A 23,605-nucleotide genomic window follows, 5' to 3' on the forward strand; every position below is an offset into this window, starting at 1 on the left:
CTCTTAGATTATCGGCAGAGTTATTTATAGAAATACGATTTCTTCTTAAAACTATTTTAACTTTTGTATTATAAGTCTCAGTCTGGAGCGAGGTCTGGAGTATATTGAATATTCAATCTGCAGCTGCCGTTCTGGAATCGGAGTTCAAGTTGTTGCTTGCAGCTTGCATTTTCAGTTAGATTTACATGTAATTCAGCATGTAGAATCTCAAAACAATTTTGAAATATTGAATACCAAGCAATACATTACCAATGTTGTAGACCAAATTAGCCATAATAAGTTTCACCTAACACGTTCTAGCTGCCTCAGCAGGAACGTGTCTTTCATAGAATTCAAATCACTCAATGCTAGATTTGTGAACCAGTAATAGGACCGATTCCCACGATAAACTCAGTAATCCAACTCCAGCTCATATAAACTTGCCTACACAGCATGTTCCCATGCATGCTTTTCTCATGTCTGCAATAACCGACCAAAACACATATATGTCATTGTCGCGCCTTCTCCAAACTAAGTTTAGTGAAATAAATTCATTCCAGTTTTAACCTCAAGCGCGTTGAGACCGTCCTTGTAAGCCGAAAAGCCCTAGCTATAACATGGCGACCGTGACAGATGGGCCTCGCGAGTGCATACTCGTGCAGAGTTCAAACTGATAAGAAATCAACATACGTTTGATAATCAGCTTTGTTTTCTTTAATTCTTAACTTTTTATTTTGAAAACCTCCATCGGAACATTTATTTATATTATACTCAACTAAAGTAAAGCTCAACTTCGATAAAAGTCTGCTGATTTCGATAATCTTAACATGAACTTTACAGAAATCAAAACAGCTGAAAAGTGATTGCATTAAATAGAAATAAAATAAGTATGGATGAAGAATTTTAAAGAAAAAAATCAAGAACACTCTTCTAACGATCCAGGATCATAGTACTATCCTTAAAACATTACTTGATGTTGGCTCTCTCGCCGTAAATATGGAACTGAATTTTCAACCCAACCTGTTTGAATTACAAGAATATATAAAAGTTTGTAAGGTTTAGTATGACGTAGTTAACGTAAGTATAACAAAACCAATGGAAACGATAATAGGGTGGGGCGGGGTAAGATGGGTCGTGGGGCAAGATGGGTCAGTGCCATTTTCGGGCGCATTACTCATGTTTTGATTATGTTAAAAAATTTGTTAGATGACCAGCATGAATATACAAAAGTTTGGGGCATTGATTGAAAAATTATTCACTCTCATTGGAAATAAAAAATAAAATGTTTTTTTTTTTGCCATTTTTCTTATGCGATACATTACATATATTCTCCATATAAACGGCCGCGGGGCAAGATGGGTCACCTTCAATTTTGAACGTATTTTTGGAGCATTCAAAAGTTATTTATTTTGTATTACAAGACTATCTCATAAATGACTTCAATCAAGCGGAATGAACGCTCAAATTTATAACATAACATTATGATAATTTTTTAGTAAAAACATCGATTTTCAAGTCGCCTCAGGACCACTCAAATCGTAAAGTTTTTTATATTCCAAATAAATTTATAAAATGTTTACTAGTAGCTCTTGTTTACTCAGTATGGATATGGAGCATATTTGAATGCGGAACAAATATTATATTTTGACGTTTTTCGTTGAGAAAATGTTAATTACTTAAAAGGTGACCCATATTGCCCCGCACTTTTTTCACGGCACAAAATCGATCACTTTTTAAAACTGCTTGTTTAACATCATATTTTGTATTTAATGAACTTTTTATCGACTTTTAGCATAGCTAACTAGTGTATTAAAGAGTAGCGGACGAATGCAAACCAATCCGATTTGTATTTACAAAGTTATGGTGATCCATCCTTATGGCTCCATTGAGAATGGCAAATACCTCAGAACTAAAAAAGCACTTTTTTCCAAAATGGTCAACAAATCAAAGAAAATAAGAATGTCCGATTGTTTATTTAGTCAATTATGAGAATCGGACACACTGGTTTTGTTCGCTTTTTTGTCATACTGGAGAAAAGTGCTTTTTCAGTTTCGGATAATATGCGATTCTCATTTGAGCCTTATGCGACCCATCTTGCCCCGCCCCGCCCTATGCAATAATCTAGAAGGACAGCACCAGTTTTCAAAAATGATGTAGGTTATGAAAATATGTGCTAGTGGGTCGCCAAATTTTATAGCAGTCAAAAGTGGGTCGCAAGCTGAAAAAGTTTGAGAATCCCTGCATTAAAGCTTCATCTGCGCAGTCGTTCTGATGATTGCACCTTTAGCCTTCTGTTTTCTCTTCATAATTGCTCAATAGTATTTGATAGACCTGAACTGAAGACAATTGGGCGGATTGCGAGATTTCGGAACAAACTTGACATTATTGTCGTTGTACCATCCATTTTTTACTATGTAGTAGCAATTCCCAAGATCCGGCCAAAATGTCACTTGGCCATCATGAGACTGGATCAAGGGCGGAATTCGATTCTTCAGACATTCGGTTTCATAAAACTGCGAGTTTTTCGTTGTTTTGGTGATGAAAATTTTGTCGTTTAACCACAACTGCTAATTCCCTGCCAGTTCATATATTTGCGAGCGAACTTGTCCGCAAAATCGAATTTATATCTTCTAGGAACACCTTCCAAGCTTTCACCTTGTAAAATTTTGGTCCCGAAAGCTTTCGGAAGTCGGCCTGTACATAGGTTTCTTCAGTATGCACATAAATTCAGAAAGACATCCCAGAACCAACAGCGGAACGAATCTTCTGAGAGAAGTCCCGGGAGGAACTCCTAGTTTTTTTTTTTTTTTTTTTTTTTTCATAGTGATTACGGCGGTAGCACACTGTGCTTATGTTCTAACACCGCACCCTTTCCCTACGTTTGCTTCTATGAGCCTCTATTTTTGTTTCAACACACAGAAGTACGTAGGCATATCGTGGCCCAAGTCGACACTGTTTTGGCCTGCGTTGAACAAAAATAGTTTTAATAAAAGTTTCCCCTTTTTTCTTTTTGTCAATTGTTTTTTTTTGTAGTATGGTCCATGTATTTAGTTAGGTTCTTGTCAATTTGTCAGTTATTCGAAGTAGATCTCCAATATGTAGTCAATAAGTCAATTAAGTCATTCTGATCTGTTCTATCATAGCAGCTTTAGTCTTTGCTTTATTGAAGTGTAGTTTTATTGGAAATATGCTGAATATCGTTATTAAAAAGAGACGTCTGGAACTATGTCCTGCTAGTTGTTCCGTCATGCACTAATAATGCCTAGGAGATTAACGAAAACACGTGTGTTCGGTCAGATGTCCATTGCGTAGAAAGTCAAGGAAAATAGGTTTCTTTATTGTCAGTTGTTATGTAAGCCTCGCTTGAAGCACTTCCCGTGAGAACCCTGTCATCTGTACACCAACTAATCCGTATCTTCGTACACAGCTAAATACTATACTGCCAACCGGCGAAAAGCCTATGGGTAAATATTTTAAAAAAATGAATAATAATGCTGTCTAGCGCGTTGTTTTCTATCGGCCACTATTTTAGTCTAGTTCCCAACTGCAAGCTTTTTTCCAATCTTATCGTCAATTGTCTTCTAGATACCCCACGGAATTGATGAGTAGTGAGTTCAATGCAGAGACCCCCCCCCCCCCCCCTCACACTCCCAAACTGTGGTAGGCCTTCGCTAAACCTGCAAACCAGACCCACTCCCAGCCAAAAGTTCTAGCAGATGTGGACAAACCGGTGCTCAACGTGCTCTCCCATAGTGGCAACATCAAATATGTGGACTGTACAACAATAGTAGTTTTAATGAAATGAATACTAAGAATTTAGGCCGACACTCGAAGTGACGAACTTTACAGTGCTAGTTGAGTAAATACACGAAAGATGGGTAACAACAAATGTGCACAAACAGATGCATAACAATATGCATGCAAAAAAAAAGGCCGCAACTATCCATGGTAAATTTAAAATACTGACAACGTAAATATAATGGAACAGACTAACCGAATTTAGATCCAAAATGCACCCTAGACGATGGTATTGTTCACTCTTTGTAGCCACGCGTTGTAGAAAATGAACCTGAAATGACAAGAAGACAGTGGGCCGCCAAACTCCACAAAATGGCGGCCCGGAAATTTTAGTATTCTGTTTATAGCATTGTTGAGCATCATAGAGAGCATAATTTATATTCGGTTTTCAATATAGTTTCTTGTTACTATGCTAAGAAATAGAGAGATTCAAAAGTTTTTTTTCTACCTGCACCAGTGAACTTCTTGAGTAAACAGCATTCAACATCTAAAATTTAGATTCTAAATTGTTCATTCACTAATGCGATTTTCTTATCACCCTGCCCTGTCTTAATTAGAAGATATAAGTAATGCAGAGACATCCCATATGCACTCTTGCATTACATAATAAGGTTTGACCCTGCTGCAATCAATGTCGTTATGCTATCCACTCCTGAGTTTATAGTTGCTATAAAAATAATTTCGAAGAAGTGAAAAAGAATAGTACGAATCAACTTGTTAATAAAATGCTGCTACTATTACTATTACTACTACTCTTACTACTACTACTACTAACTACTACTACTAATACTACTATCAAAAGTGCAATGAGTGATCGTTGGCTTCCCAGTCTTGTTAGTAGTTAGAGGGTTAGTATAGACTGGTAATAAGCCCTGTCGGTCCCCCCAACACTGCGCGTAATCAACTGTTGTTAGATCATGCGACAGCGATTAAGCGTATGCTGGAGGCATGACAAATCAAGCGTTTAAATTAAAGTCAATAAAACAATGATATGATCATTCAGATTCTATTTTAGTTTAATTTTGTAAAGAAATGCTTTAATTCAAAACCTAGTTACTTTCAAATACTATTCCATTTACTATTTCATTAATTTTCGTTACTATATTTAATTTAGCTAATCTATAATTATAAAAGACTAAAATTGAAATTATTTAAACACATTTTCACTATATGACGACGCTTGATAAGCCATCGTCAAACCCATCACTCTTGGACAGGGAAGTCCCGGGAGGAACTCCTAGTTAAATCAAAAATTAAACTTAAGAGGAGAAAATTCGGAAGAAATCCGAAGAAATTCGGAAGAATTCGGGAAAATCAGTGGAAAACACTCCTTTAAACACTTGGAGGAGCTCTAGTAGACAACTCCTGAGTAAAGCTGAGAGAAATTCCGGAAAGTCCCAAGAGAGACTGGAGGGAATCGCGGAAAATCTTCAGAAGGACGTAAAACTTGAAGTATTTTTAGGCAAAATATACGTTTAATTGACAAATCGAGAGATAAATTTGTGAAAAAATGCCACTTGTTTTGGTGGGATGCAAACCCACGACTCCGTATTGCTAGTCCAGCACCTTAACCAACTAAGCCACAGAACAAGTTACGATTCTGCGGAATGCTTCGAATCTAGTTTGACTTTCTATCCAGCAGAATCGTAACTTGTTCTGTTGCTTAGTTGCTTAAGGCGTCGGACTAGCGATACGGAGTTGTGGGTTCGAATCTCACCAAAACAACCAAAAAAACAAAAAAACAAGGTGTCCAGGTGTTAGACACTCTGCAAATGAACCATGTGCGAGACAAGTGATTCTTTACGAACATGAGTCTAATGACAATGCTCGAGGACATGTAGGACATGGAGTGTTCAAGCATCTAAATTAAATACTACAGCAAACTTAGCATCTATAGACGGTTGACAAGGCTGGAAGGACACGGTGGGCAGGCCATGGTTCAAGAATGCCAGATAGCAATCCTTACCGAGGTTGGAAGCAGGGATGGCATGTCACGCAGAAACTGTGCCCATTTACGCTCATCTTTCACTGAACTTCTCAGTTTCATTTTTCTTACAAAAGAGAAAGAGAAAAAACGCACAATGAAATGTACATAATTTCTCTCGCGCAGAGTTTTTGTGCGGGTGATTAGAGTGCTGCGTGAGAGCAATGAGAGCCCGCAGATCATAATCCCAGTGCGCAATTTCTGCGCGCACGCAGAAAAAAACAGAACTCAGTGCACACACAGTGTGTTCAAAGGGGTCAGTGTTGTTTGAGCATTTGGTGAACCGAAAGCATGCCAGTGAGTCCAAAACCCGCTAAGGGGTATCAAATCCTGATATCAGAGACAAGCAGACGTCTTAAGCTGGTCAAGAACTTACAGTTGATGGATATTTTGGTTCCAAATTCCATCAATAGGCTTTGCTAGTGAGCTACCAGTTTTAGTTTTTCAAATATATCAGGAAAATTTGCAAAAAATTGCAACGAAATTTCAATCTCATATATCTCATGATCCTGATTACTTAGAGAGTTGGTGTCTTCGGCAAAGTTGTTCGGCTGGTCAAGGACTAACCGATAATAAAACTCAAGATTCAAAATTCCACCGCTAGGCGGTGCTAGTGAGTTAGTTAATTTTGTTTTTCATATATATCAGGAAAATTTGCAAAAAAATGCAACTAGCGCCGCCTAGCTGCAGAAACTTGAACCAAACGGTAATTATTCTGAAAGCCCTTGATCTACCAGACAATTTTGCCGAAGACACCATCTTTCTAAAGAATCAGAATGCTGAGATATGTTAAATGTAAAATTTGTACGCTCTCTTGCGCCGCCTAGCGGTGAAATCACGAATCATACGGCCCATATTCTGAAAGCCCTTGACCAGCTGAACTACTTTGCCGAAGAAACCAACTCTCTAAGTAATCAGGATCCTGAGATATATGGGATGGAAATTTTGTCAGTGTTGCATCTGCTTGTCTAAGATATCACATAAATCACAGACAAATAGATATGTGACACTAACGAAATTTCAATCTCATATATCTCATGATCCTGATTACTTAAAGAGTTGGTGTCTTCGGCAAAGTTGTTTGGCTGGTCAAGGACTAACCGATAATAAGGCTTGAGATTCATAATTCCACCGCTAGGCGGCGCTAGAGAGCTAACAAATTTTAAATTTCGCATATCTCAGCATCCTGATTTTGTAGAAACATGGTGTCTTCGGCAATATTGTTCGGTAGATCAAGGGCTTTCAGAATAATTACCGTTTGGTTCAAGTTTCTGCAGCTAGGCGGCGCTAGTTGCAATTTTTTGCAAATTTTCCTGATATGTATGAAAAACAAAACTTGTTAACTCACTAGCACCGCCTAGCGGTGGAATTTTGAATCTTATGTTTTATTATCGGTTAGTCCTTGACCAGCCAAACAACTTTTCCGAAGACACCAACTCTCTAAGTAATCAGGATCATGAGATATATGAGATTGAAATTTCGTTAGTGTCACATGATGTGACTCACATCTATTTGTCTGTGATTTATGTGACATCTTAGACAAGCAGATGCATTTGCTACTAGACGGCGTAATAGTACTTTCATACTCCCTGTGGTACACACAGTATTGCACTGGAAGCACGACTGAGTGCGCACTCAACGATTTTTTGTGTGCACATTTTCTGTGCGCACAAAATGTGCACGCAGAAACTGAAAAACATGTTTGTTCGATCATTTGTTTGAGCACTCATTTTGAGTGTGCCGCTGATGGATGCCAGAGAGTGAGCGGCTGGTTTGTGTATGAAAAAAGTTGCGTAGTTCACCCTCGCTCTCGTTGAAAGTCGTGTGTAGAGTGTATGTTTTCTCTTCTCACGTTTCGCACTGAGGAGCATGCCACCTCTGGTTGGAAGGAAATAGTCGGGAATCGAACGAAAAACAAGTAACTTACCTCACTCTCTTGGGCTAACGCGTTTTTGGCAATCGTTTGGAACGCCAAATCTACGTTGATGCCTTCTTTGGCCGACGTTTCGAAGTAGGGAATATCGTTCTTGGCTTGACACCACTGCTGGGCACGTTTCGTTGATACCTACAAGCAAAGCAACAATGAAAATGGTCATCTTCAGCAGGAAAGTTCTGCACACTTACGGCCCTATTCTCCAGGTCGATTTTGTTGCCCAGCACCACAAACGGGAAGTGGTCGGGATCCCGAGGGCTGGCTTGAATCAGAAACTCGTCCCGCCAGGAGTCGAGGTTTTTGAACGTGTTGGGCGCCGTTGTGTCGTACACCAGTACGCAACAATCCGCACCGCGGTAGAATGCTACTCCCAAGGATTGGAACCGTTCCTGACCGGCAGTGTCCCAAATCTGGAAAAATGGAGGAATATGACCGTGTTACTTAAAACTCAACAACATAGGTAATTGGTTTGGTAAAATATGGAGTAGGGATAGCAACCAATACGTATTGACTGTAAGCAAATAGAACTGTGAAAATATGTAAGTAAAAGTTGTCCCTAACTGATGTCTGAAAATCATATAACATAACTGAAAGCAGCCCATATAGCCGAGGCGGTAAACGCACGGGTATTCAGCATGACCATGCTGAGGGTGACGGGTTCGATTCCCGGTCGGTCCAGGATCTTTTCGTAAAGGAAATTTCCTTGACTTCCTTGGGCATAGAGTATCTTCGTGCCTGCCACACGATATACACATGCGAAATGGTCATTGGCAGAGGAAGCTCTCAGTTAATAACTGTGGAAGTGCTCATAGAACACTAAGCTGAGAAGCAGGTTTTGTCCCAGGAGGACGTTACGCCAAGAAGAGAGAGAGAGAACTGAAAGCAGCTCTTCATCCATAAGTTTTCAATTTTGCTCTGCTCGTTTACATATGCAATGCCTTTTTACCTATTTCGATGATTGTGTTTAATGTTTGCATTGATATTCTATATTACAACTTGCTTCACTTAGTAATAACCCTAATTGATAAAGCCTAAAGATCTTTGCAAGTCACTTTCAAATCAAAACCAATCGAGAAATCGTAAAGCAAAACAATTGAAATCAACGGTTTGAGTAGGTAATTCAACGATTCAACTACGCCATCCGGTTCGCGATCAATGATAAATAAGTGGGTTATCATTTACCTGCATCGTCACAACTCGATCGTCGATCACCACTTCCTTTGTTAGGAAATCAGCGCCGATCGTGGCTTTGTATTGGTTCGAGAAGCGCTTTGTTACGTACTGGTTCATGAGCGACGTCTTGCCGACGCTGCTGTCGCCAAGGATGATCACTTTCAGGAGAACCTTTTTCCTAGTTGCCATTGTGGCCTAGGGAGCGGTGTCCGCTGTCCGGGGTTTTTATACAATATTGGCGAAATTACTATTTGCGGTAGGCGCACACAACGCACGTGCTCGCCACTACAGGCACTGCTTCTAGCTCGAGTGGCGCTCAATCGTCGATTGGTGAACTACTATTGGTGACGACAACAGAGATTATCAGCTGTAATGGAGAACAAAGTGTTAGTGATTTGCAGACGCTGAAAACCATATGCATGTAAAATAACAGTTTTTACGATGATGACTTGTAGTAGGTTGTGCTTATGTTACCGAGATGACTGCAACGGAAAAGTATGTATTGACCAGATTGTGTAAAATTCTTTGGAATAAATTGAGCGAATACGATGCGCTGTTCACTAAGTGGGCGACGAAAACAGTAAGTTTACCATAATCTATATAGAAAGGCTACTCTTGTCTTAGTCAGGCGTTGTCTGCTATTCATTACATTTATTGTTATCGTTGATTCACCTGTCAGCGAGGGATACTACCGTACTTAGCCGTTATCACATGAATGCTAGAACACAGAAAACAGACATAGCAATCGAAAAACTATAGAAACAAAGATTCCTAGACCAAAGCATTGCAAGTATCAACATCCACGCCGAGGACCTGGGATCGAATCCCACTCCCGACATACTCACAAAATGTGGGTTCTTCTTTCGGAAGGGAAGTAAAGCGTGGGTCCCGAGACGAACTAGCCTCGTTAATACAGACAAAAAAAGTATCAACATCATGTAGTTGGTAAATACAAATATTTCACGCAGTTATGACAGTGTTCTTGACTTTTGGTTTGAATTTACAGGCTACTTGTTTCTAGCATAAATGTCTGCGTCTTTGTGGTTAATAGCTTCTGATGATAGTTCACAACAAGCACCTGTGGTGGATTCACAAGCTGTTGGAAATTCCGAAATCATGACAAGTACGTGTACACAGTCGTGGTAAAGCGACTTTCCATTCCAGTCAACGAACTCTGGACGATTGGTACAATACATACGTCGTTATATTAGAAAAACCGGCTTTAAGTAAATGAATGTAAAAATTGATTGAAATATTAATACAGATTACCGTTTGTTTCGCCTTCGTTTTACTAGACGCGCTATCGTCAATGGGTAGTCCTGAGCTGATAATGAATGAATCACCATATGTGCACACTATGCACTGGCGAGTCACCCAGACCAGCATTCTTGGTCAATCAGTGCAAGCTCGTAGCAAGACAAGAGCATTTCGTGTTCCAATCTTTTGAATAAAAATGCGGCTTCTGAGCAACTTCTAATTTGTACGGTTATTTCTATGCGGGCTGCTCTGGCTTCGTACTTCTACTATAATACAAAAAGAAAATCACGAGAAACACAAAAATCTACTAAAGCTAAATAAGCCAGTCTAGACGCCCCTCCAGTTAGCTAGTGGTTAAGGCTATGGATCGCCAATCCGGAGACGGCGGGTTCGATTCCCGTTCCAGTCGGGAAAATTTTCTCGACTCTCTGGGCATAGTGTATCATTGTTCTTGCCTCACAATATACGAATTCATGCAATGCCAGGCAAAGAAAGCCCTTCAATTAATAACTGTGGAAGTGCTCAAAGAACACTAAGTTGAAGCGAGGCAGACCAAGTCCCAGTTGGGACGTCGAGCCATAAAGAAGAAGAAGACGCCCCTCTGACATTCAGTGTGGAAACACGATGCCGAGATGCGGATACGCGTTGGTGCAGAGGTAACACTAAATAAACAGTCAGCCAGTGATACAGTTTCACCACAATGCTATTTTGTGTGAGTGATCATATATCTAGCTCAAGATCAGCTGATTTTTGACGTGATAGTAACAGCAGTATGAAGCATATTTGCAACAAAGACTCCATGATAAATCAATATTGAGTTTGAGAACTTCCGTATAGATATTGAGTATTGCATGTCATAACGGTCGTTTGCGGCTAAGATCACGCAACAGTGCAATTGAAGCGAAACACTTGGCTGCACGACCATAATGTGTCTAGAAGTTGTTCTTTGTTGTGTTCTTTAACCTCGTTATGGCAATAATGTGAATGGCTACACTTGTAGCGAGCAACTCACCGACTGGGTCGAAGTGATTACGAAATCAACATACCTATGTGAGAGGAAACGCGTGACACATTTCAGGCTTCTTCCTTCCGTTCCGAATCAAAATCTACTAAAAAAGTACCCGCATTTTTTTTTAATGAAATTTTCCAGTTCCTACCGTATCCTGTGCAAATTTCAGTTTGTTGAGAAATGGCTTGTTGAGGAATTGCTGTCCACGGGGAGCACGACTGTATGTAATGTACAATCTCGCAAACAGATTATGTTAAATACGAAAAATATAGCAGCATTTTTGATAAATGTAGGGTAACCTGGGGTAAAACGCACCCCCGGGGCAAAACGCCCTCACGCTATTTCATTATATAAGTGTAGTTCCATTCAATGCAAGCAAACTAGACGTAAAACTGAGCAGAACAAGTCCAAGAATGCAAAGAATATTCGAATGAAAAGCGTGGAAAACGATGATTTTCCACATTTGGAAAGATTGTCTAATTTGAAGCGCACACAATTTAAGCAATTGCGCGCTGATTACATGGAATCAACCTATTAACTATTATCCGCCTCCAACTCCTTCCATTTGCTGCCGTAAACAGTAAGATGGAGCCGCCTGGTATTTCATTAGAATTCAAAGCGGAAAATGCCAGAGGTCGTATTGCCCCACCTCAAGGTGCGTTTTGCCCCCAACAGTTTTTCAGCACCCAAAACGTAGCGGGAACGCTCAAAAATTACGTCCAACATTTGGGGGAGGGGGGGGGGGGTCTACAAAAGTGTGACAGTACGTGTATTGGGTATAGGAAAATAGCGTGACAGAGGGGGGAGGGGGGGTCTAGAAATCCCGAAAAATGATGGACGTAATATTTGAATCTTCCACTTTTTTAAATTGTTAATTTGATTCGGTAAAATTGATATCTCGCGGACCAAAAGTTGGCGTCTCTTAGTCAATTAACTAAAGTAACTTTCAAAACGCAAGACACCCATAAAATCATTTAATCTTAGCTATAGGGCCACGTTTGCTTAGGGGGTGCATATTACCCCACCTTCCCCTAATGGTGCGGTTCACCATAGGCGAATTATATCAGGCTTGTAATATTACAGATACAGTATGAAGGCAGATCAACCCACATACCCGTACAAATCATTAGTTGTTCGGAAGCCACACGAATGATTTATTTTCAAAAAAAATGCACTCATTGGCTATCATTGCTGTAGGCTAAGCGACTCGTCAATGTATTGTGCACATATCGTCCCCTTAATGCTAGAACTAGGTAACTAGTTTTGCGAAATCGATAGAAATTTGTTTATATCTGAACGTACACCACAATAAACACAAGTTTGTCAATTGAAAACTCGAAAACACATATTAATTCAACTTTTAAGACCAACAAAGAGTATGTTTTATACCAGGATAAGTTTTACCAGCTATTTTTATCCGCATTTTCCAAAACGAGTTACCTAGTTCTAGCATTAAGGGGGCGATATGATGATTCATTCATTATCAGCTGTGGATGACCCATCGAAGATAGCGCGTCTTGTGAATGAGGGCGAATCAAACAGTTTGATTCAGCAGTACATTGAGAATGTAACAACAGAAGAAAACTCAGTATAGTTTATTGAATCGTTGGGGAAAATAATAAATAATAGATGAATTTAGTGATAAAATACACTGGTTGTGCAAAATCACATAAACACATCTGTTCTTATGTCTATGTCATGAATGAAGTGAGCTAAAAGAAGCGTGTTAAAAGAAATTCTTCCCCAGTCCTCCGAAAATAACACACGTCAAATTGACACGTGTTTGACCCAGACAGGGTGAAACAAACTGGTCAAAAAACGACAACGGCGGAAAATAGTTGTTCTAGGCACAGCTGTACATGCCCACAAAAACACAGCTTTACCCAAACATCCTCAATTTGAATTAACTCAACAAAGATGATCTAGTTTGGTGTACTATTCACCCATAGTAGTTGTTTTGTAATAAAATAACTTTATAGGTGTAAATAATGCACGAAATTCGTGAAAGTCTCATGGTGTCCATACTGCTCCGTATGCTTCAAAACGGTCATGAAATAGTAACATCTTTCGAAACATTTTTGGAGTGGATAAATCATTTTTGTTTCGTTTACACTCGTTTGCAATAGCTGCTAAATAAACTTGAAAAGGATACGTGTATAAAAAACTTAACTTTTATGACGTCTTGCCAGGTAAACTTGGCAAAATCCTTAGGGTATCCATACTGCCCCGCCTCCCCCTATCTGCATTCAGAATTTTGAATGGTAAACTGGTAACCAGCCCTTAACCACTGAAAAAGCCACTGTAAATAATAACGCATAAAGCGTAAAGAGAGCCTATAGCTTTTTATCACAGCGGGTCAAGACAAACAGAGTATCCTGAAGGTTCAGGCTTCTGAATTTAGTTTCACTTAACAAGTGTTTAAAACCGAGTACTCGGTTGCGCAATTGCGCTAAATCTGGACAGTTACATATCAAATGATACTGAGTTCCATAATCGGATTCAGAGCTATCATATACAAATGAATCAGCTGCTGAATATTCGCCATGTGATAGCTGAGTCGACAGTAGCCAGCTTGACCAGCATGCTGCAATCCTGCTTTGACAGATTTGTAAGATAGGGGTAGTAGGGGCAATATGACCATACGGGGCAATATGAGCCACCCTGAATTTGGCCATATTATCAAGTTTTGTTCTGTTCAAAGCCTTAGGATCTTTTATAGAGTGCTTCAATCATGTCTCACTGTAAAAACCGTACCAAAATTCGATTCTGAAATGCAAATATTAATGAAAATGCAATTTTTTGCTACGAACGCAAAAATGTTATAAGATTTAATACTCCAAAATAAGCTTTTAACAGATAACTCCCTACTGCCCAGGTAAATATTCCATTACAGTTTATACTCCTACTATTACTGAGCAGTTTGTGAACAAGTCTGCATTTTTTTCGAAACTGAAATTACAATAAAACATGAATTTTCCGAAACTAGTCTCTACGGGGCAATATGGTCATACCTGCTCGGACCAACATGATCGGTTTTATTTTGTAACCTAACCTCAAAATTTTGCTGTCAAAACATGAACATTATCTGCAGTACCATTTTGTATTTTGTATTTTGTATTTATTTGATAATATCCAACTGACCTACAATGGTCTTATTGAACTTCTTAAAACTATTGTGCAATAAAAAACGAAACGAAATTTCATTACATCAGTAAGCAACATTAAACAATAAGTTATCATTTTTCTACACATAAACAATTAAGGTTCTTATCATATCAAACAACATACAAAACAATATCGATAGTTGGAATTCATTCAACAATAAAACAGACATATTCCAAACATTTATCTTTACGACTTAGGCTTCCAAGTTACATTCATCTTGTTTACAAATTCACGGTATTTAATTCGTTTTGGCCACGTGGAAGCGCTCAATGCTAGCGGTTTCAAATCTCTCCTCAATACAACTTTAAATGATACGTAATCTAACATACGCACGTTTTTGTGTTGTGGTACTAGTTTAACTACATCGGCACAATATGACAAAGGCACATTTAATGTACGTGATATCAACAAACTAATGTCATTTTCAGATGCACTACTATCTATATTGGTGAGATATAACGAAAAGGTTTCACTCTCTGGTATCTGCAAGGGGCACTGCGATGATTCCTCAGGCTGCAGATTGTCACAAGCGCTCATGTCATTCGTTCCATCGAGAAGTTTAGAGGACGATACTGGAGTAGAATGATGAATCGGAGCAGCTACATCTAACTTCTGCACAACATTTGCAAGCGTGTTCGCTATTTCGGTAACGGTGCGCTTAAGATCATCAATCTCATTTTCCATCGATCGAGTAGGTTCCGTATTTGTTGTCGCATCGGTGGTATGCATTCTCTCCCTTTTCCTGCAGAACAGCACCATACAAGGGTCGCAGATCCAAATAATATTGTTCGATAGAGCACACAAGTCGTCTTCAGTAAGACCAACACAGGCTGCATGGAACGATTTGGCGCAATCGCCTTCACACACTGTGTATAGCTCGTCGTTAACATTGATAGAAAGCGAACACTTCTTGCACTTTTTCTCCATTATGAACGAATATGGTTCAATCCAGGAATGCGCTGGATTCACAGTTAATTAGTGTCTAATTATTGTCGTTGGCAGACACAGATGTGCAGATCTCGTACTGATATCGCTAAGTCCGGATGTTGTTCAACAATCACATTAAATTCCAGCAGTTTAGGACACCTAATTCTGCATTTTTAACAGTTAAAAGCAGAGCAACTAAAGCGACGTGCGTAAACGAGCAAACACCATGGTTCATTACTGGTGTGAGGTTACAAGCGGCGATCGGAACGAAAAAATTGGTCACATAGCAGCCTGAACGCCGCCAAGACACAGGCGCCACTACAGATTACATCCCAATCTCAAACGTTGAATGAAACCGGATATTTGCGGTCTTCGCTTGGAACGATATCCTCTCTGGCAACGGCCAAGGAAGGTTATTTTAGGAACCGTCCATAAATGACGTAGCATTGGAGGGGGAGGGAAGAGTTCTTGATATTGTTACGAGCCATGCATTAGGTATGTGAAAACAAATTACAGATGGGGAGGGACTATAGAAAATTGACCAAAATGGTACGTAATTTGTAAGTGCTCCCTTACTGTGTCTCCCTTCGTCAGTTCATCCTCAGAGTGTGAGGGATGGAACCAATGCCATCGATGCCATTCTTGGATTCATGCCTGTGATGAAAAATATGTGCCTACGTTGAACCAAATGTTGCGTTTGTAAAATGCGATGAAATCTGCTTATGTTTCTTTATTATTTTGAAACGAAAACAATCAAACTTGTATAAAATACACTAAATTGTTGTTAAATAATCATATTGTTCTATTTCTCATTTGTTACGAAACATTGTCCAAAAAAAAACAAGAGTTTTAAATGGTGGCTCATATTGCCCCGCCTGGTGGCTCATATTGCCCCGTATAGCTGGGAAACACATGAAAATCAATGGTTTCCAAAAGTATATCCCAACAATTAACAAAAAGTTTTTTTCATAATTTATCGACGCAATATGAAGGGAAACACTCCTAAGCATGGTTCAATTACATTAAAATAATTATTTATTGAGTTTTTCTGTGCATTTCAGAACGATTTCCTTAGGTGGCCCATATTGCCCCGATCACCCCTACTTCATCACCTTTGAAAATGGCTCAGTACAATACAATTTTGTTTGACGACATGACTCCAAACAATTGGCTTCTTTAGCGGTGTTGAGATAATTTCATATTTGGAATCTGCATGCCAAACTGAGCCGAAATCCAAATTTTCATGAATTTTGGTGCCCGGGAACCTATTTAAAAATCAATTTGAAGTTTGTATGGGAGCGATTTGTCGGATCACCCCTCGTCGCATTTTGTACTAGGCTGAGCTGTCAAGCAGTTGCCCAGCTGTCAAAAGGTGATTTCAAAAACTATCTATGAAATTGATTTTAGGCACCAAAATAAAGTTCTAAAAATCTGAAAAAAATCATGGTGGCTCAGAAAAAGATGCTCCTTCGTATGAAATCGAAAAATCAATACATTTTTCTTAATTTAAAAACCCAATTCCAGTCTTGTTTATGCTGAATCTGAGCCCAGGTGTGAATCTGAAGCTTTACCAAACACTTCGATATCGGAATAGCTGGCTCAGGGCCTATTGACTGTCAAACGATAAACTGCAACGATCGACGCGCCACCATCTTTCGAATAGTGGAGGGTGTAGGTACCCTTTTCGCGGTGTTGTTTACGGTGAAGCAACACCGCGATAAAGGTACCTGTGCTCTCCAACATTCGAAAAAATGGTGGTGCGTCGATCGCTCTACGCTAGCGATTTTGCGGTGGGGTTATGACGTTTGGAGGCGAATGAAATCATGTGATGCTCCAGAGCGAGCTAACTCATCAGCCAATTCATTTCCAGCGATGGAAGAATGGCCAGGTACCCATACAAGGTGAACAGCGTTTGCTGAAGTTACGACCTACGACCTACATTTAGCCGGAGAAAGTGCGCTAATAAAGCCTGGCTATCTGAACAGTAATATACTCTTTGCCCATTACGTGCCGCTTGAAAAACTGATTGCACTCTATACATAAGAGCAAATATCCCGGCCTAAAAAACGGTGCAGTGTTTACCAAGTAAGACTGATGCAGCCTTAGCTCACGAAAGTGGCCACCAACACCAGCTCGACCTTCGAGAAGAGAGTCATCAGCAGTGTTGTGCATTATCTCCATCATAACACAAAAAAGCCGCAACATCAACATTGCCCTTCTTTCTCCATCAACGCTACGCATTGATACGGTGGCTGCCGCCGTCACGCTCTTTCTTGGCAAATCTCCTAAGCAGCCGAACGCTTGTTAACAATCGTTCCAACGCAGAGCTATGTCACTCACTGCTAGTGCTGGGTGACTCTCATCTGAAAGGGCCAGGCAGTATTGCATGGCGCAACAAACACAAAAATGTAGCACGCCCTATGCATATGAATGCAAGGCGTAGAATAAAAACTCGCTTCGGTGTTTCATCGTGTGGTTCGAAAACAAGATACGATCGCTTCTGTTGGATGTGGTAGACTCTGCATTGAACGAGGGTTGGCTTGAGTGGCTTTTGCGTGAATCGTTTATGTTTTGATGAACTGCGTTTGTTGTATGAAGTGATGGTTAAAGCGAGTGTCGTTCGACATTAACCATCCTGAAACTGCACAACCCTGGTCATCAGTGTAACATGCGATGCCGTTTGAAATACTTCTCTTCAGGTAACCATATCGCCACTAATCTTGGGAAGGGAATTTCTCGAAAAATGTCTTATATGGAAAACTATACGCAATTGTAAGATCACTTGCAGCAAGGACAACTTTGTCCCAAAATGAAAACATCGAGGTTTGTGTTGATCTGCGGTTCACAGGAGTTTCCTCTAGTAGACCGAGCACCCGTAGGCGGAAAGTGCAAGAAAGTGATTCTTGTTCGAGATGAATGTGTAGTGGGGCAACGTCAAAAAGAACTTCGAGCGCTGCCATGGAAGTGGAAAAGAACGCTCCAGACATCACCACAACGATTTCCGAATCAAAGAGACGCAAAGGTCGAACACCATTACGATTTCGCCTTTCCGTAAAAAGAACAATAGATTACTCGGATTAATTGATAGGCCATATTGGCGACACGAACTATCAACTACCTGTTGCTTTGCGTCAGTTCGAAAAGGGTGCTTTTTTATCTGTATTACGAGATTTTTAGCCCTAGGCTAGTTCATCTCGGGACCCACGCTTTACTTCCCTTCCGAAGGAAGAATTCACATTTTGCGAGTTTGTCGGTAGTGGGATTCGATCCCAGGTCCTCGGCGTGAGAGTGCTGATGCACTTATCGACTAACACTGTTAGGTAGTCGTCAGCAAAACCTGTTATTATTGAGTTGCCGCAATAGCATATCTACTACAAGATTCCACAAAAGCGGTGACAAGACTCCCTCTTGGGGGCATCCACAAACACTCAAATTCCTAATCGCTGCTTGACGCATTGTCGAGAAGAGATATCGGTTTTTGAGCATTTGATGAATCCAATTGTAAATCATTGGAAATATATGATATACCATGACTCCATGTGGTTTCCAATATGGCATTGAAAGGCACATTGTCAAAGGCACCCTCGATATCTAAGAAAACACCCCAACAAGATTGCTTTTGAGCGAATGCTTTCTCGATATCGTAAACAACCTTGTGTAAAAGAGTCATAGTGGACTGACGAGATTGGTAGGCATGTTGGCTCACATGAAGAGGCACGTTGGCCAGATGAACATCACGGATGTGATGATCCACAATGCGTTCTAAGCATTTTAGAAGAAAAGAAATCAAACTGATAGGTCTGAAACTCTTTGCTTCTTCATACGACGCACGACCCAGTTTCGGAATGAACTTCACAGTAATATCCCGCCAAGAACTGCAAACAAGTATTTTTTTTTTCAAAACATGTTTGAAATAATCAATTTCTTTCTGAAGCAAAATAGAATAAATCCCATCTGCCCCAGGAAATTTGAAAGGAGCAAAGCTATTAAGTGCCCACTCAATCGATTCTATAGTTATAATACTCCGAGCCGAGGCCAGGGAATCATAACTACAAGGAAAGACATCAGGTTCGTCCAAAGATGCAATATTCACACATCCAGGGAAGTGTGTACTGAATAAGCATTCCAGAACTTCCTCATTAGAGGAAGTCAGATCGCCATTTGGCAAACGAAGTTCGTTCACTCGGAAATCCCTAAATTTCGCAAGTATTTTGTTTAACCCTTATGTGGCCGGCAGGGTACCCGGGTACCCAGCACCCATTTAAAATACACGGTGTAGAAAAAAGCAAAAAGTTTGCCGGCCACATAACGGTTAACCGACTGACTTCACTCAAACTGGAAACATTTGTACAAAGGTTTTTTTTTTCCAGCCAGATCGTTCAGCAGATCGGAGAGCTTTTCTGTTGGCCTTGCGAGCCGACCACCTGAAAGCCTCCGAGCCTGCCGAACGTCGTCTGTTCCAACTCATTCTACATCGTTTGCTGAGTTTCGCCAGATTAGAGTTCCACCAAGGGGTTCCTCTTGTGATCTTCACAGACCGCAGAGGGCATGCTTCTTCAAAAGCTTCCATGATGAAGGTCGTTGTTGTATCAACGGTATCATCTAAATCTTTTGGAGTGTCAATGGATGGTGAGTATCCATGAAATTTGTGTTGCGCCCTTTTCGGATGTTACGCTAGGCGCATACGCGAATCCACCCCTGAGAGAAACAACATAAATACATTGTACCTTTGACAGTTGTAGTTGCGCTGAGACAGATAATAAAACACGTTGTAACTGTACGCGATCGTGGCACGTTTTTATTTGCTCCGGATTTTCCCGTATTTTCCCCTAGTCTGGTTCCGCTGGTTGATTGTCCGCCCACAGGTTATGGGCACCAGCTAGTCCGCGGTAGTGGAAATCGGTTCGGTTACGCGAAAAAGTTACGGTACGGTTCGTTTTCGGTCGGTCGTTTGTGGCGTCGAGCAGCGGCCGGCAGGTTCTCGCAAGAAGCAAAATGGCGGATTCCCAGAGATTTGCCTTGCAGAAATTAAACAACCACAACTATCAATCGTGGCGGTTTAAAATTGAGATGCTCCTGATCCGAGAGGAGACTTGGCATGTGATCTCCCAGCCCCCCGTGAACCCAGTAACGGATGCGTGGTCGAAAGCGGATGCCAAAGCTCGGGCGACAATCGGGCTCTGCATCGAGGACGACCAGACCAGCATGGTGCGGAATTGTGCGACGACGAAGGAGGCTTGGGACGCCTTGAAAAATTACCACGACAAGGGGTCGGAGGTATACCTCTTGAAAAAGTTGACGCACCTGGAGCTGAAGGAGAGCGACGATATGGAGCACCACTTGAAATCGTTTTCGGATCTGGTGCAACGGATCGCGGATGTCGGCGACCCAATCCCGGAAAAACTACAAGTGGCAATGCTGTTGTGTTCCTTGCCAGACTCCTACGACTACCTGGCGACGGCGTTGGAACAGCGGCCACGGAATGAGTTGACGATTCAACTGGTCAAGTCGAAGCTGTTGGCGGAGGCAGAAAAACGCCGGGAGCGCAGTGGAGGAAGCACTTCGAGTAGCGGACATGCGTTGCGAGTGGACCACCGTCGTCGCCGCGGAGGCGGCAAATCCACCGGTGCTGGAAGTAAACCAACAGAGACGCGCTCGTGCTTCCAGTGTAAACAGCCGGGACACTTGAAGAAAGATTGTCCGAATGTTGCAGCTGCCGAATCAGCATCGAAGCCGACGAAGAAGAAACCGGATGAACCGAAAGCCAAGCAGGCGCAAGCAGTTTCCGAGGGACCGCTGGCGTGGATGGTGGGACAAGCTGAGCCATCGAGTTGGATCATCGATAGTGGCGCTTCTCGGCATATGACGGGGAACCGAAAGTTTTTCACCGAACTGGACAAGACCGGAGGGACGAGCGTGATGTTGGCCGACGGCGAGCGGGCCGAACTGGCCGGAACCGGCCACGGAACCATCGTTGGCGTGAACGATTGTGGTGATGCGGTCTCCATCGAGCTGAGCGAGGTGCTGTATGTCCCGAGTCTTACCAGTGGACTGGTTTCGGTGAGTATCCTTGCCAAGAAAAACTTTGACGTTGTGTTCAGTGGGGATCGATGCGAGATTCGAAAGCGCAATGGGGGAGTATGTGCGGTAGGCGAACGGCACGGAAGCCTTTATCGACTGTGTGTTCCGGAACAAGCGATGATTAGTGTCCAGACGGCGCACACGTCTCATTGCCTACATACGTGGCACCGGCGGCTAGGGCACCGAGATCCGGACATGGTTCGAGCGATCCACACAGGTAAGCAAGCAGACGGGATGAAGCTAGTGGACTGCGGTGTGCGCACCGTGTGCCAATGTTGCCTGGAGGGGAAAATGGCACGCGCGCCCTTTCCGAAGAGTGTGGATAGAGGTTCGAAGGAGAAGTTGGACATCGTACACGCCGACCTCAGTGGCCCGATGACACGCACGCCGAGCGGAAATCAGTACTTCCTTTGTTTGGTTGATGACCATACACGGATGGCGTTCGTGTACCTTCTGAGGAAGAAGTCGGAGGCCGCAGCGAAGATTAAGGACTTCATCAGCTTCTGTCGGACGCAGATTGGAAAAACACCCAAGGTGCTGCAGTCAGACGGCGGCGGAGAATTCATCGGTAAGGACTTGCAGAACTACTTGCGGGCAGAAGGCATAGTGAGTCAATTCAGCGCGCCCTACTCACCACAACAGAATGGTGTTGTAGAGAGGCGAAACCGGTATTTGAAGGAGATGGCGCTCTGTATGCTGTTGGAGGCAAAGCTGGACCAAAAGTATTGGGGTGAGGCGATTCTGACCGCAACCTACATCCAGAATCGAGTACCATCCAGATCCATCGGAATGAGCCCATATGAGACGTGGTATGGAAAACTTCCGTCGTATGAGCACTTCCGAATTTTCGGTTGTGACGCGTGGGTGCGCATTCCAGCTGAGACGCGTAAGAAGATGGAGCCCAAGGCGCGTAAGTTGGTGTTCGTAGGCTACTCCAACGAGCACAAGGCCTATCGGCTGTTGGATACGGCCTCGGGATCGGGGATCACCATCAGTCGCGATGTGAAGTTCCTCGAAGACTGGCGAATGGACAGTGACCGGGTAACCGAGCAGGAGCTGGAAGCAACAGAATCGATCGTCGAGTTGGAGCCACTGCCAGTTCCGGTAGCGCCGCTTGGAGCGGCACCTGCAGTTGATCTGGAAGAAGCTGACGAAGAAGAAGAGCTAAACGGATATGAATCGGCTGAGGAACTGTACTACGGTGAAGAGAATGTTCCTGTTCCGGAGGATGGAACCCGGCGAGAGGTTTCACGTCGCTCCACGAGAGGTGTACTACCAGTGCGGAAACTGGATGCAGACGGGAAGGTTGAACGGATGAAGGCGAGACTCGTGGCGCAAGGCTGCAGCCAGCGATTCGGGTCTGACTTTGAAGAAGTGTTTGCTCCAGTGGCGATGTGCTCTACCTTCCGAGTGTTGTTGACAGTCGCGGGCCATCGGCAGATGTTCGTAAAACACCTGGATATAAAATCCGCGTACCTGTACGGCAAGCTGGACGAGGTGGTGTATATGCGCCAACCGCCGGGGTACGCGTCGCCCGGAAATGAGAAGAAAGTGTGCAGACTAAAGCGGAGCATTTACGGCTTGAAGCAGGCCGCACGCGTGTGGCACAGGACGCTCACGGACATCTTGAAACAGCTGGGATTCGAACAGTGTAGTTCCGATTCGTGCCTGTACCGGAAGCGTGATGCGAAGAATGGTTGGATGTTTCTACTCGTCTACGTGGACGATTTGCTACTGGTTTGCGCACAGGAGGAGGAAATTCGACAGGTCGAGCAAGCTTTGCAGGAGCGACTGAAGATTACCTGGCTCGGGGACATCAAGAGTTTCCTAGGTATTCGTGTACGGAAGAACGAGGATGGATTCTTCGTGATTTCCCAAAGTGCCTACACCAAACGAGTAGTGACCCGATTTGGCCTGGAGAACTCAAAGGGGTTCAAGTATCCCATGGACCCGGGGTACTACAAAGTGACTGAGAATAGCCCGAAACTGGAGAACAACGAAGAGTACCACAAGTTAATCGGTTGCCTGCTGTACCTGTCCGTCCATAGCCGTCCGGACATCGCAGCGGCGGTTGGAATCCTAAGCCGGAAAGTCAGTTGCCCGTCGGTGACCGACTGGACCGAGGCACGACGGATCCTTCGCTATTTGATCAATACGATTGACTACGGATTGACGCTTGGGAGGAGAGATTGTGATCTACTGCTGTCAGCATACTCCGATGCCGATTGGGCGGGGGATAGTAGTGATCGCAAGTCGTGTACCGGCTACATGTTCAGTCTTGGAGGAGCAACAGTGACTT

At 42.4% G+C, this 23,605-nt stretch overlaps 1 protein-coding gene across 4 annotated transcripts in view; it reads right to left on the reverse strand.

The window, feature by feature from the left end:
• LOC115267037 (ras-related protein rab7) overlaps positions 1–23,605 on the reverse strand; it is a 33,233-nt gene that overhangs the window by 3,856 nt on the left and 5,772 nt on the right. For all 4 annotated transcript variants that reach the window (XM_062846468.1, XM_062846470.1, XM_029873824.2 and 1 more), the window contains exons 2-4: positions 8,877–9,234; positions 7,886–8,104; positions 7,689–7,826 (exon numbers count right to left, since the gene is read on the reverse strand). In XM_062846468.1, the coding sequence (XP_062702452.1) occupies positions 7,689–7,826; positions 7,886–8,104; positions 8,877–9,056 (537 nt within the window). In that variant the 5' untranslated portion in view covers positions 9,057–9,234. The remainder of the gene's footprint in view (positions 1–7,688; positions 7,827–7,885; positions 8,105–8,876; positions 9,235–23,605) is intronic.

Source organism: Aedes albopictus, chromosome 1 (genome assembly GCF_035046485.1).
Source record: "Aedes albopictus strain Foshan chromosome 1, AalbF5, whole genome shotgun sequence".
NCBI lineage: Eukaryota > Metazoa > Arthropoda > Insecta > Diptera > Culicidae > Aedes > Aedes albopictus.